Here is a 12,878-nt window from a genome sequence, read left to right on the forward strand (position 1 = left end):
TTTATGATTTATCAAAAAATACTTCTACACAATTCAATTAAACATTGTTTCGTTTGTTAATAGTTGGTGTTTTAAAGTCCACTTTATGCACAGTAACAGTAAGGCTAATCAGGACTGGACCTACAGTTTAAAATGGTATCCGAACCACTAAGTGCCTCTAGCGGGTATCGAACCCGGGACCCCTTGATTACAAGGCAGCGACGATACCACTACACTATCGGGGATGCCCCTTTTTATAACAAAATCAACGCACACAAAACATGAAATAGTTCGAAATTTACAAAAACGAGTCATTTTTAAAGAGCAATTATCAGGGGTTGTTTGAGCAAAGGTTGTAGATGGTAGCATATTTCGTCGTCAAATCCAATGTGATCCGGACTTGTACTTCAAATCACTGAAAAATAATAAGAAAAAAATCATTGAATGACAATAGTGTACCCGTTGAAAGTTGGTGGGAATTTTCCAGTTTGTCTCAGATTTTCTTTAAAATAATAATAATAATAATAAACTCAGATCCATGAACGGAGAGCAATTATAACCAGCCATGAGGGTGCACATATAGCCTAAGTGCTGACGCACCCATTAATTTCAATGTAAACCAATAAGTCTACATGTGCTTCGCCTTGTAATCAAGGGGTCCCGGGTGCGATACCCATTGGGGGGCACTTCGGATCCCACTTTAAACTGTAGGTCCAGTCCCGATTAACCTTACTATGCATAAAGTGGACTTAAAACACCAAATCAACCAACCAAACAATAAGTCTACTGTCTTTCATGATTGATTTGATTTATTTTACCACATTTATCCGCTACTTTTTACTAATAGCCGTGATGAGGATGAATGATGATATGATGAAATTGATGAAGAGACACTCATAAAAATCACCCTTGCCGGATCTAGAACCAAGAATCCCTGCCGTCGTTGGTGCTCTTTGTGGTAACTACTCCGCCTCAGTAGTACGATGGCAAATTATCCTCCAACTGTCTTCATTCCACACAAGTTTGGGTTTACTTGAGGCTGAATGGGTCTCAGAGTAACATTGAGGAAAGAGAAAATAATAATTTTCCGAAAATCTTTTCGGCCTACCGCGGTCGTGAAATTGTTTAAATTTTACGGGCAGTATCGCAAGTGCCGTTGTCATGAAGTAAACTAGCATTCAGGAGGTTACAGGTTCAAATCCCGTGATGGTCCATCGTATCATGCCGTGCTATGTTTATAGCGCCCCCTGTCTCGCCCACCCGGACAAAAAAAAAGTATACGCGACGGAGCATAACCTTGAGACAACTAAATAAAACATTGCATACTTTATTTCGGGGAGAGAGAGCAGAGTGTGTGCGTGCTTACGTTGTTCCTTCTTCCGTCTTTGCATCTTCCTCCGATTCCGCTGCCTGATCTGCTCCACGCGTAGCTGTGGTGCACTTGTCCCTTACACGCGCTGCCTTCTAGAGAGAAACCACAGTCAGTCGCCTCCACGTGCTGCTTCTAAACGCGTTACCAGCCAAATTGTAGGTCGTTCATGCAATGCTACGAGCAGTGTTGCCTGCTCGCAACCTTGAGACTGATCTAGACGTCCTCGCCGACTGAAAATCACGCAATAATAGAGCGCGCTCGTGCACGTACTTAAGCTGACATTTAAAATGTGGCTGGGGAAAATTGATTTATAAGGGGGTTTAAATGCGAATTTATCACTAAAATAATCATAAATTGGACCCTTGTGGAAAATTTTATGGAGAAAATTTTGGGACGGTGTGAATGCAATCACCGTGCCCTTGAATTTTTGACATTGATCTGGTATTATTTTTATTTAAAAATCAGCCGAGTACTATTATGCTCAATAAGGAGGCTGAAGTCATAAATATTTTTCAAATACTTCTTTATAAGTTCCCGTGAAGATCAAAATTCCTTCGAAAGAATCCAGCATCACACTACAGTATTGCTCTTAACATTATGTTACGATTCCATTGGTAACCATTACACCCATTCAATACAAGCTTTCAAAATAGGAGCAACATTTTTTTAATTTTTTTTTTAATTCTGGGATCGGAGTGATGCGATAAGGAAATGGTGAGCGTTTTTCCTCATCTGGAAACTCGCTACGCTAGTTAGAAACACTGCTGATGACGATGGACGGGCGCTTGAGCTGGTTCGGTTCGTTGCGGCATGGATGTTATCGGGGGTCTTCGGAAAGCTTCGGCTTCGCTCGTTGCAAATTCGTCTGATCCGGCACGGTTGAAGTAAACAGACCCGATTGTCCCAGCTGCTTGGGCGGTCGACTTTTTTGGTGATTGCGAATTATCGTTATCAAGGATTTGATCCAAGGTGCAAAAGGGAAGTGTGTTGTAGGACTCTTTTTGGCAAGAGGATATCAAGTGAGGACTCTTGAAGAAATTTAAGTTGTGTGCGACAAATGTAAAAATATATATATGTAAACTGCGGTGTTTTGTGCAAAAATTAATCCAATTTTCCGAAAGGACATTTTGTAATTGTGATGTCAACAATCAGTGATTGTTCCCACTAGACAGGAGTGTTGTTGAATTTATTCTGGTGAGTAATACATAATTTAATTATTCTAATGCATGCATGCTGACATTGTGTGTTGAATGTATTGTACGAGTCCAATTTATTTTTAATTTGCATTCATGTGCCGCCTTGAATCAGCCCGTTCATTGATGTACGTTCTATTATTCAGGCCGTTTGTTTCATTACACGATAAAAGAATTACTAATGTCAATTGGCACACGCCGAATATCGTGCTTTGCGAATTGCATACCCACCCCCTCCTAAAGAGAAGAAAGGGGAGGTAAGAACTATAGTCTCCCTTGGTACCCCCAAAATAATTCTTGATATATCAGTTATAACTGAATCCATCAGTATTTCATCTCGGTTTCTCTTAACGCAAACAGATTTGTACATTGTTGGTAAGGTCAGGCATTAGAAAGTAGTTTTGGCCCGGAAGAAGTGAATGGTTTATTGCCTCTTGACCATCTTTGGGAACAATTGAGTACCAATATTAGTTTGTTTATTGAATAGTGGCGAACCATTTTTAGTTTTGCTTATTTTCTACTGTCTACTTAAGAGGGGGTTAGAAAATATGGAGAATTCCGTCAAATATCCGTTTTCTATTTATATACTGTCTCTTCGATACTGCATCTCTTCGGACTGCACAGATGTTAATGACAGCACTATAGTGTAGGGAGGTAGGTATATGCCACATCCCTGAATTAACCTTTACATTAAGTTGCTAATCTTATTTCTGTGCCTTCCACGATCTTTCATTCCTTTATATTTTAGCCGTCAATACACCTGTAAATTCTGAATGTAACAGGAAATATGGAATATATACATAAATAAGCACGCGGTAGATAAGAAATACCTGTATCCTTCCTATTACAGGCACACACAATGCGTGTGTAATTGTTTTAATTACAAAAAATTGTGCCGTGTTGTGGACAGCAACATGCTTCCTCAAGCTGACAGCGCTAGATGACAGCCCGGAAGAATGAACTTTTAGTTATTTTCCTTTATTATTTACATTCGCCGTTTTGTCATTTTAATAACTTAAGGGAACAGCCGCGATGTTCACCAAGAATATATATATATGCGTGCACTCTTGTTTTCTTATTAAGGTAGGGCATCAGAAATCGTTTCTTGCGCTTCGATTTTCGAGATAAAGCATAGGAATCAGCGGCCTTTGCCCACGCGCTGTTCCTCCGATGACGTAATTGTGATCCCTACCGCGGGGCCAGTTGCACGAGGTCGGGCGATTGCTATAAAAACTATTCGTACTCCACGTGGCGGCGATAGGCAGTGGTTTCTTCTTGCCGCATGCTCGAACGCGACCGTTTGAAGGCCATCTTGCAGATTCCCTTGTCCGACGCCTCCATGCAGCCAGGCTTCCCCGTTGAATCGTCACGAGCCGGGGTAGCGCTCTCTCTCTCTCTGCTTATGGGATCCAGAATCTACAACGTATTGTGTTAAAATAGGGGGCGGGGGTGCTGTGAGAAAATAGGAGGGGAGCAGGTTTCATTTTTTTAATGTAATAAAATTAAATAATAAAGACGCTTATTGAAGCCTGACATTGAAAACTTTTAGAAAATGTTCACAAATGTCCAACAGTTCAAAACCACCACCTTTCCTACAAATAAAAGCTCGAGAAGTTATTAAGTTTGATAATCCACTTCCTACAAGTTATTTTATTGCTAGCGCACCTAATTGTGGTCGCTTCCTTGTTTGTCATTCATTCCAAGCTTCATTAAATACATAACAGCCCCCCACCCCAAATTATGACTCATGATTCTCCTTATTAAGAACACCTCTCCTATGTGAAACAGTGTAGTCTTTCTGTGAAGCAATAGCCACGAAAGTCTCCGTAAAGTTGGAAAATGTGGAATGATCAATGGTAAAAATAACAACTCATGACACGACTTGTTTTTCTGTTCGAGGCCGTCAGTGAGAATCGATTGCGGCCTCTTTTGTTAGTTCTCCTGCTGTAGCTTTCGTTGTTGTTCATACTAGTGACAACACTTGGCGTCGGAACGTGGGTGCAGCAAAATGTCACAACGTGTAATTACGGCAAAATAATCTTGCTTGGTTTCTCAGAATGGTAGAGATACAGTAAGAGCGTACGATAAGATAGGAATTACATGTCAAATCTGAACCCATCGCGGTAAATATAGGATGGAGCTATAGGAAATTTGCACATGCACTGAAATTGTAATTATAACAATGTTTACAGGGTTGTACAAACCTAGTCAGTTGTTTAGCAGAGGGTTAATAGGCAATCCATTTCATTATATTTTGTGTTTCATACAACAACCGGCGAGAATCTCTTGATTACAAGCAAGTTTCCGTTTGCTTCTCACTTTTTCGTTTCGTACTCAACCATGCTATAAAAAGAACAAGTTCTCACAAGCTCTGAGGGGAGAGGTTACATGTTCCCTGAACATTATAAATCTTCCCACAGATCTTACGAGTAATGTCTTCCATTACAGTAATCGCGTTAAGACAATCAATTTACAAAAGGCGAGAAAAAAATATTCCTTTCCCCAGTCCTTCCTCAGCAAAGCGGCTCCCTTTACCTAATCACCTTTTCGTGACAACAGAGCTCTTGCTGGCTGCGTCATCCTACTAAGAAAAAATTGAAAATACTTATTACATTCCAGATAATCGCACAACAGGCATGGGTGGCTCAGTTAATCTGTTTCATTCCCTCTGCCTGGAATTATAACAATAAAAAAAATTTAAAAAACAAGACTTGCAAGTAAAGTGTACCAGATAGCGTCCTGTATGAGTTCAGAGATTATCATAAGCTTACACTTGCCATTACGTGATGGTCCTGTTGCAAATAACAACGTATGTGACACTGCTATGCATTTCGAGCAGAATGGTACATTTTTGTGTAAGTTTACAGTTGTTTCCGTTCGTGTGTTGAATGTAGCATTCTGAGTAAAGTTTACGGTAAATTATCTCGCTGTCCTGTACTTACAAGCACAATAGGGATGGCCAGTGTAGTACATCAAGATGAGCTTCTTGCTACCTTGCCCATGTCCTGACTGTGTATATTTCTCTTCCTTGTAAAATTAAGACAGCATATTTTCCCTATTGCAGCAATTGCTCGATGAAATCGACACTAATATTTACTCGGCATTATTTAAAGTGGTATCCTAACTATTGGAATGGGGCCCTACTGGGAATTGATCAAAGAATCCCTGTTTAAGAGGCAGTACAATTAATAACTCCATATCGGTGCGCTCCTTGTTTTCTCTGTCCATCTGCTCTGGTAACTCACGGGTTTTGTAGGTGCTTTATTTTCATTGTGTATAATTTTGTCGCTCAAGTATGTAACATTTGAAAACTCAAAATCGAATTGTGGTTCTTCCCCCTTTTATTCTGTAAAAGCTCAGGCGACAATGTTCTAAGTCAGTGGTGTACGTAGGTGGAGCTGTAGAAATTTTGAGAAATATAAATATTTCAAAAGAACGCTACAAAAACCAAAATGATACATGAAAACTCCCCTTAAATCCCCTTAAAATGACCGCCGATTACCATTTTTGCCCTTTTAACAACTTTTGAAACGAATGTTAAAACGGAATTGCAAAATGTTTTATCCCGCCTCTGCCTAGAAAGCAGTTACGTGATATTCTCTTTTAGAATTCCCGCCCCTCCGAAAAAAATCCTCTAAGTCAATCGTGAACTTTTATTTGTTTCAAGTTTTGTGTAGGAAAATATAAATCTGACGTTCAATCCGGTGAAACGTGAAGGACTGTGTAACATACTGAACGAGTGTACAAGAACCATCTTGGTACATGTTCAGCTGTATTCATTTTACTTTCCTGTAACTTCTCTGGGGCCAAAAAGTCATTTTTCATACCGGTCCTATCGCGACGAGCATGATTCAGTACTCGCTGCCCAAGCTATACCGCATCTCGTTCAAGTTCTAGACGCAAGGCCATCATCGGTCGACAGTGGCAGAGGCAGTAGAACTGACCTTTCACAACGGTTCCGGGAAGGGAAGGAGGTGGTGGGGGTTCCCCCACCCACCGGTGCACGTGGAGAACCAGAGGAGGAGGGGAGCGGGGGGAAACAGTCAATGTTCGGGGATCCTCGGGTATGTTCGGAACCTGGTAAAGTTGGCCCACGCTAAAAACATAACGCGGGCATGAAAATAACGGCTAGTTTTTGGATCTGCGCATGGGTTGTGTGATGTGTCCTCGTCACCGAGTGGTTTAAAACTATAGAGCCACGCGCCCTAACAGAGTTCGAATCGAAGGGCCGAGGGAGGGGAGAAGGGTGTAATGTTAATGGCCCATCCACTTGGATCTCTGTGTGTAGTTGGCACGAGATAGTTCCCCGTGGTAGGCGTGGCATCCAATTGGTAGCGTACACACACCAGCAAGAGTTGATAGGCATGGAACGTGGTTCCAATGCCGGCATTCACTGACGGACCTCGGTCATGAGTGGAAGTTACTTTTTGGAGAGAAGACTTTGAGAAAAAAAGTTTTGTTTATTCGGGAGTGCGAACTTAACTACTGTTGCAACTTGTTGCCCAGTTGGAGGAAAAAAGCATAAAAAGTGTGATTGTACGTACAAATATCACTCTTTAACATTGATCTTTGGGAAAAAATGATCGTGTGATGTGACATTATTTTGAGATGGCTGGAATATGGAACCGTGCTCAAAGCGAGCTTTTGAAAGCCGCTTGGATGACAAGAAAAACTAACAGTGTAGTAAATGGTAAGGACACTCCACTACTCTTCGTCAAAATATGTGAATTTGAATTAAAACCATTTTCAGAAAATCGTGTCGCTATGTTGACGTGAATAAGTTCTACACTCAACTTTGGGTTCCCATAGTTTTGGAAAATGCGAATCATCGAAGATAGTTATTTTTCTAAAAATGATTTGAGTGACCTTTACGAAAATTACCGAAATTTATACCTGGAGTGTGGAATAGATTAGTAATACAAATGTTATTCATTTTGATGCTGGAGTTTAGTGAATACAATGGAAGAAAACATCACAATACTTCAATCACCCTTTTCAGTGTGAAAGGCAGTGAGAATCCCAATCTTACCCATTGTTAAATCTTGTCTGCGAACTGAGTGTTGTTTACACTTTATATTCGCTTCAGCAGTAATAAGTGTAACCTCACACTCGATTACTAGTGTGAGGTTAGTTAGTTAGTGTGAGTTAGTTTATAAACGTGCTTTTACGAACCTGTAAACGAAATACAGCTGTGCAATTTGCTTAATTACAGTACTAGAAAAGACACTAAAACTTGCTCTAACATGTCATTGTCATTTCTGTCTGTACACTGTCCCTAATTTTATTGCTCAGACTATTATGTACTATTTAATTAGTATGGGCATGATTACATGTTTGTGAATTTGCATTGTTTGCTTTTATATGCACCCTATATAAAAGGTAAAAATGTGTCAGACTTGTTTGTAGTATTGCCTGAAGTCACTGTGCCTAAAGATAAAAAGACAGGATGATAATGTTTTTTGTTCCGATTTTTTAAAATTAATGAAAAGTTTCTATTGTCCCACTCTTTCTTTATAGAACTTAAATACTGTGTCTTATGTATATATGTTCGTTTCTCTATTTCGGGCAAACGTTTCAATCAAACTCTTGATTTTAGAAAGAACATTGTCACTGACATAAAAACACTATTTTATTTGAGTTAAAAGTGGCATTTAAATATTAAAATAAATATGAAATCAGTGTTCTGAATACTAAATGGAATTTCTCTTTTTTCGTCTCGTTGCAGAAAGCCTTTGGAGAAAACTGCCAGAAATGGTTGGTTACTTCGACATGGATATGTCGCCCTTGAAGGGTGACAGCAGTCCGCAGGATTCCATGGTGGTGGATTGTTCCATGGGCCCACTCGTGTCTTCACCCAACCAGGGCAATACCGGGGAGAGACCAGACGAACCCGTCAAGAAGGTGGTGTGCATTCCTGACCTCCCAGCGTTCACCTACAATGCTGACAGTACAGAGACGACCCCTGAGAAAGCGTACCAGTGTTCTTTCTGCCAGAAGACATTTGGACAGAAGAACACTTACCAGAACCACCTCAGGTCCCACAGCAAGGAGGGAGAGGACCCGTACCAGTGCAATATCTGCGGGAAAACTTTCGCCGTACCTGCACGGCTCACGCGTCATTACAGGACCCACACGGGAGAAAAACCCTACCAGTGCGAGTACTGCAATAAGTCATTTTCCGTGAAGGAGAACCTCAGCGTCCACCGCCGGATCCACACCAAGGAACGCCCTTATAAGTGTGACATTTGTGAACGCGCTTTCGAGCACAGCGGGAAACTGCACCGTCACATGCGCATCCACACGGGGGAGCGTCCCCACAAGTGCAGCGTATGCAGCAAGACCTTCATCCAAAGCGGACAGCTCGTTATCCACATGCGAACACATACCGGGGAAAAGCCATACGTCTGCAAGGTGTGCCAGAAGGGTTTTACGTGCTCAAAGCAGCTGAAGGTCCACACGAGGACGCATACGGGGGAAAAGCCGTACACTTGCGAGATCTGCGGAAAGTCATTCGGCTACAACCACGTGTTGAAGCTCCATCAAGTCGCTCATTACGGGGAGAAGGTGTACAAGTGCACCATCTGCAATGAGACCTTCACGTCCAAGAAGACGATGGAGGTTCACATCAAGAGTCATTCGGACCACAATTCCATCAACCGCATGCCGCCGCCTCAGATTGAAAGTGAGACGTCGGCATCCTCAAGTGACAAGGAGAACAAGATGGGTGACAGTGACAGTGAGCCCCCTCGCACCCCGTCGAACAGTGCCAGCGAATGCGAATCGGAGCCACCCGCTCCCACCACCTTCGCATCCTACCACCACCAATTCCCCCCTATGCAAGAACTCGGGAAGTTCGCGAACTCGAGTCCACCACAGCAAATCCTGCAGCAACAGCAGCTCCCATCTCACCAGCAAGCTATGCAGACTCAGCTTCGTCCGAACATGAGAGAGCTTTGTTATTATTTATATCCTCATTTGGATCTCCAGAAGGAATTCCAGGCAACCCTCTCCTACATCCCCCAGCAGCAGCAGCGTGCAATTCTCGTCCCTGCGAATGCGCCAGACCCTAGTCCCAATGGAAGGTTGTCGCCGTATCCCATAAGATTGTTCTCAAGTTCGCAGTCCGCCAAGGAAAATGCAGAAGGCGGGTCGGCTCAGAAATCGGACTCCGTGCTGATTGTTGACAGCCAATCGGCCAATCCTCAGTCTTTACCCGTGACCGAACCGAGTGTCTCGTTGTGTCCAGAGCCTTTGGCCACGATGCAGAGACTGCAGAGATTACACACTGAAAATTCCTACATGCAATTTTCTCCTGACTACCTGGAACCTCCAGCACTCATACCTATCCCACTGATCAACAAGGTGCATTTGCCATCTCTTGAACCTCTCACGCCCCCGAGCAGTAACCCTGTAAGTCCCGCCCCCTCGTCATCTCCTGATCCCGACAGCGGAAGAGAAACATTGGTTCTTCCGCCGAGAAAACGCTTCCTCAAACACATGGAGGAATGCGAAGCTGAAGCCCCATTGTCGACAGTGCGCTACAGTTCTGTCATCCACTATGCAGAGAAAGGACAATCATAGGCAGGGTGGCCTGCTTCCTGAACTGACTCACGGTGACCCCCACACTTGATCTCACCATTAAGTCATAGCTCCATAGAACAGGTTACCGCCATTAATTCCTCCCACACCACTCTGTGATAAACGAAAGAGAAAGACTTTTGATTCATGACTCAAGTTGTCTCTACAGACACGTGACAAGTTCCTTCGGTGGTGGATCTCGTCAATGTGCATTCCCAATCCCAGTGCGAAATCTTAAAAGTCATAAACAAACACTGTGAATGCCTGAGCGCAGTCTAAATACAACAGACAGGCGAATATATATGTTTGTAAAACAGAACGCTTGATGTGCAAATATTTCGACATGCAGGATAAGATCTGTGTTTAGTTCCCACCAAAGTTCGTCTGCATGACACAATAAAGACAAAAGCAGATGTGTACCCTTATAGTCAATAATATATGTGTATAGGTCCTGTATATAATAACGGCTTTGTGCCGCAATTATGTGTTTCTTGAGTATGCATTTAAAGTGTGTAAAAACAACAAGTATTTTTGTGTGAAGTATAACGTACATAAGTGTCATACTGTTGCCAAAGACTTGGGTCCTTGTGTGTTTACAAGTGCGTCTAAAATCATGCAGAATTTAAAAAAATGAAGTGGCAATTTTGTGAGCTGTATGTATGCGTGTGTGTGTGTGAGAGAGAGGGTGAGGTGGCATTTTGACGGGCTGTGTTCACTTGATTCATAAAGCCCTGATAATATGTATTCATGTGGATGTTGTAAATAATAATCTCAATGGCCTATTATTATTATTATAATTATTATTGTCTGTCATGTACATGAGTGTAAAAAAGGTGCGTTCCAGAATATTGGACGAAAAGAAAAAGCAAATGCCAATGTTGTGTGCGTGGGTGTGTACATGTGTGATAAAACCACAAGTTTGACTGTGAGTGTGATTTTCAGCAAGCCGAAATGGCACAGCAAAACAAAGCTATTTGCTAAATGTAAAAAAAAGAAAAGATTGTGTAAATAAAATCAATCCTAACAATGTAATAATTTGTATTTTAATTTGGAGTACTTGATTAGGTTTACCAACCTGTAAGTCACAATAATGTAAACATTTATGAAAAGGAATGTAAATATATTCACCAAAAATATGGAAGTTAAATCTGTAAAACTCATAAAACATTCTCCATTGGAAAATACATAAGGAACAGTTTGAACACTAAGTTGTTTCCTAAACTATCCATTATGTACTCCTCAAAGAAGAATACTTTCGAGTTGAAAAGTTAAAGTTTCCGATCTTTGATGAATAGGTTATCAATTCTCTTTTTTATGGTGATTACTTTGCTAGTTGTTTATGGTATTCTATGGAAGGGGTGGATGTTAATGCTTTATAAACCTTGTGAAACCTATCAGATAAGTGTTTGTAGAATTGACAGCTCAAAACAAAGAAGTTTTAATATTAAATGCTGCACGATACACCAAATTGTGGTAAACCGAACATTAGCTGGTGCGTAATGCATCATTGATATTTGAAAGAAACAACTTTTTGTACTGAACTGCCTATTCTACAAACACACAAAATCCATTATTTGATAATGTTTCACAAAGTGTTTGGGCAATACAAAGGAATATTGTAACGTAAGAAGTCGTCGTGCACGAATGCTTTCGTAATAGTAAGTAAAGTAACTATTTTTTTTTTTTTAACAATTTATATTATTTTGGTTATACTTAACGTTTCTTTTCTACCTCTTCAGGTTAAACACGCAAAATTAGGATGGAAGTACATACACGGTGGAACACCTATGTCCTGTCTAGGATTCGAACCTGAAACTACTGAGTGAATATATTGTAAGGCTAACACTCAACAGTCTCAACCACACATACAAATTACATTATTTTGTTGTATTATTTATTTACAAATATTTACAGGGTTGTTTCGAAAATCTCATCAGCAATCTTTCCAGTTTGCAATACACTCAATTTCTTGGTTGTTATGTGTAAATAATAACAAGGAAACTCTTTATTGATTACTAATCTCGACTGGCTGGAAATAAGGGAAAGCACTGGTGATAATCGACTATCAAGATCGAGAAGCTTATTTTATAAAGGAAATACAAAGTGATAATGAGTTGTAAGTATTCCTGAGAAATTATTTATTCTCAAATCAATCCATAAAAATAACACTTAATACAAGCTAATAATAATGAGACACCTAATAAAACAGTATTTCTATTTTTATTTAGCAAGGGATTTCTATACACCTTTGAATAATTGCGACGAAGAGAATGAATGGTGAGAAGATTGAAATCACACACACACACATATACAGGGTGATTTTTTATACATGGAACCATTGGAATTAGCCATAATTTACGAACCACGTGTCATACACCTTTCAAACTTCAGTGGCATGTTCTACAGACTTTGGACTTTAAACCACAATATGTCCAACGTGTGCCCCTTTCCTATCACGGACATGGCGCAACCTGACAACGAAATTGCGCACCACTGCTGCTAATGTGTCCTCAGAAATATTGAATATTTCTGCTTCTACGGCATTTTTCAGTTCTTGAATTGTTGTAGGGTTAGTCTGAAATAATATGTCTTTAAGGTAACCCCAAAGAAAATAGTCATATGGGGTCATATCCGGTGACATTAGTGGCCATTCAACCCCCTTCCCGTGCACTTGGGGATAACGATTAGACAACACACGTTGATCAAACATCTCAAGATAATCAAGAACTATTTTTACCGTGTGAGGTCTCGCGCCA

General features: G+C 40.9%; 1 protein-coding gene across 2 annotated transcripts; it reads left to right on the plus strand.

Moving 5' to 3' along the window:
- The first annotated feature begins 2,235 nt into the window (after window positions 1-2,235).
- On the plus strand, window positions 2,236-11,157 carry LOC146001656 (uncharacterized). Of its 2 annotated transcripts, none has more exons than XM_083139261.1 (2): window positions 2,236-2,545; window positions 8,270-11,157. In XM_083139261.1, the coding sequence occupies exon 2, from the start codon at window positions 8,296-8,298 to the stop codon at window positions 10,123-10,125; it is 1,830 nt and encodes a 609-aa protein (XP_082995387.1). In that variant the 5' UTR covers window positions 2,236-2,545; window positions 8,270-8,295; the 3' UTR covers window positions 10,126-11,157. The 2 variants fall into 2 exon arrangements, with proteins under 2 accessions (XP_082995387.1, XP_082995386.1); XM_083139260.1 differs by lacking the exon at window positions 2,236-2,545 and adding an exon at window positions 6,760-7,234.
- The last annotated feature ends 1,721 nt before the right edge of the window (window positions 11,158-12,878 follow it).

Source organism: Lepisma saccharinum, chromosome 17 (assembly GCF_977018435.1).
Source record: "Lepisma saccharinum chromosome 17, izLepSacc3.1, whole genome shotgun sequence".
Taxonomy (NCBI): Eukaryota; Metazoa; Arthropoda; class Insecta; order Zygentoma; family Lepismatidae; genus Lepisma; species Lepisma saccharinum.

Bases quoted from the DNA above. Each gene is read 5' to 3' on its own strand.
- LOC146001656 (XM_083139260.1), top strand. From the start codon at position 7,153: ATGGCTGGAATATGGAACCGTGCTCAAAGCGAGCTTTTGAAAGCCGCT. The intron at 7,235-8,269 runs GTAAGGACACTC...GTCTCGTTGCAG, and splicing joins AACTAACAGTGTAGTAAATG to AAAGCCTTTGGAGAAAACTG.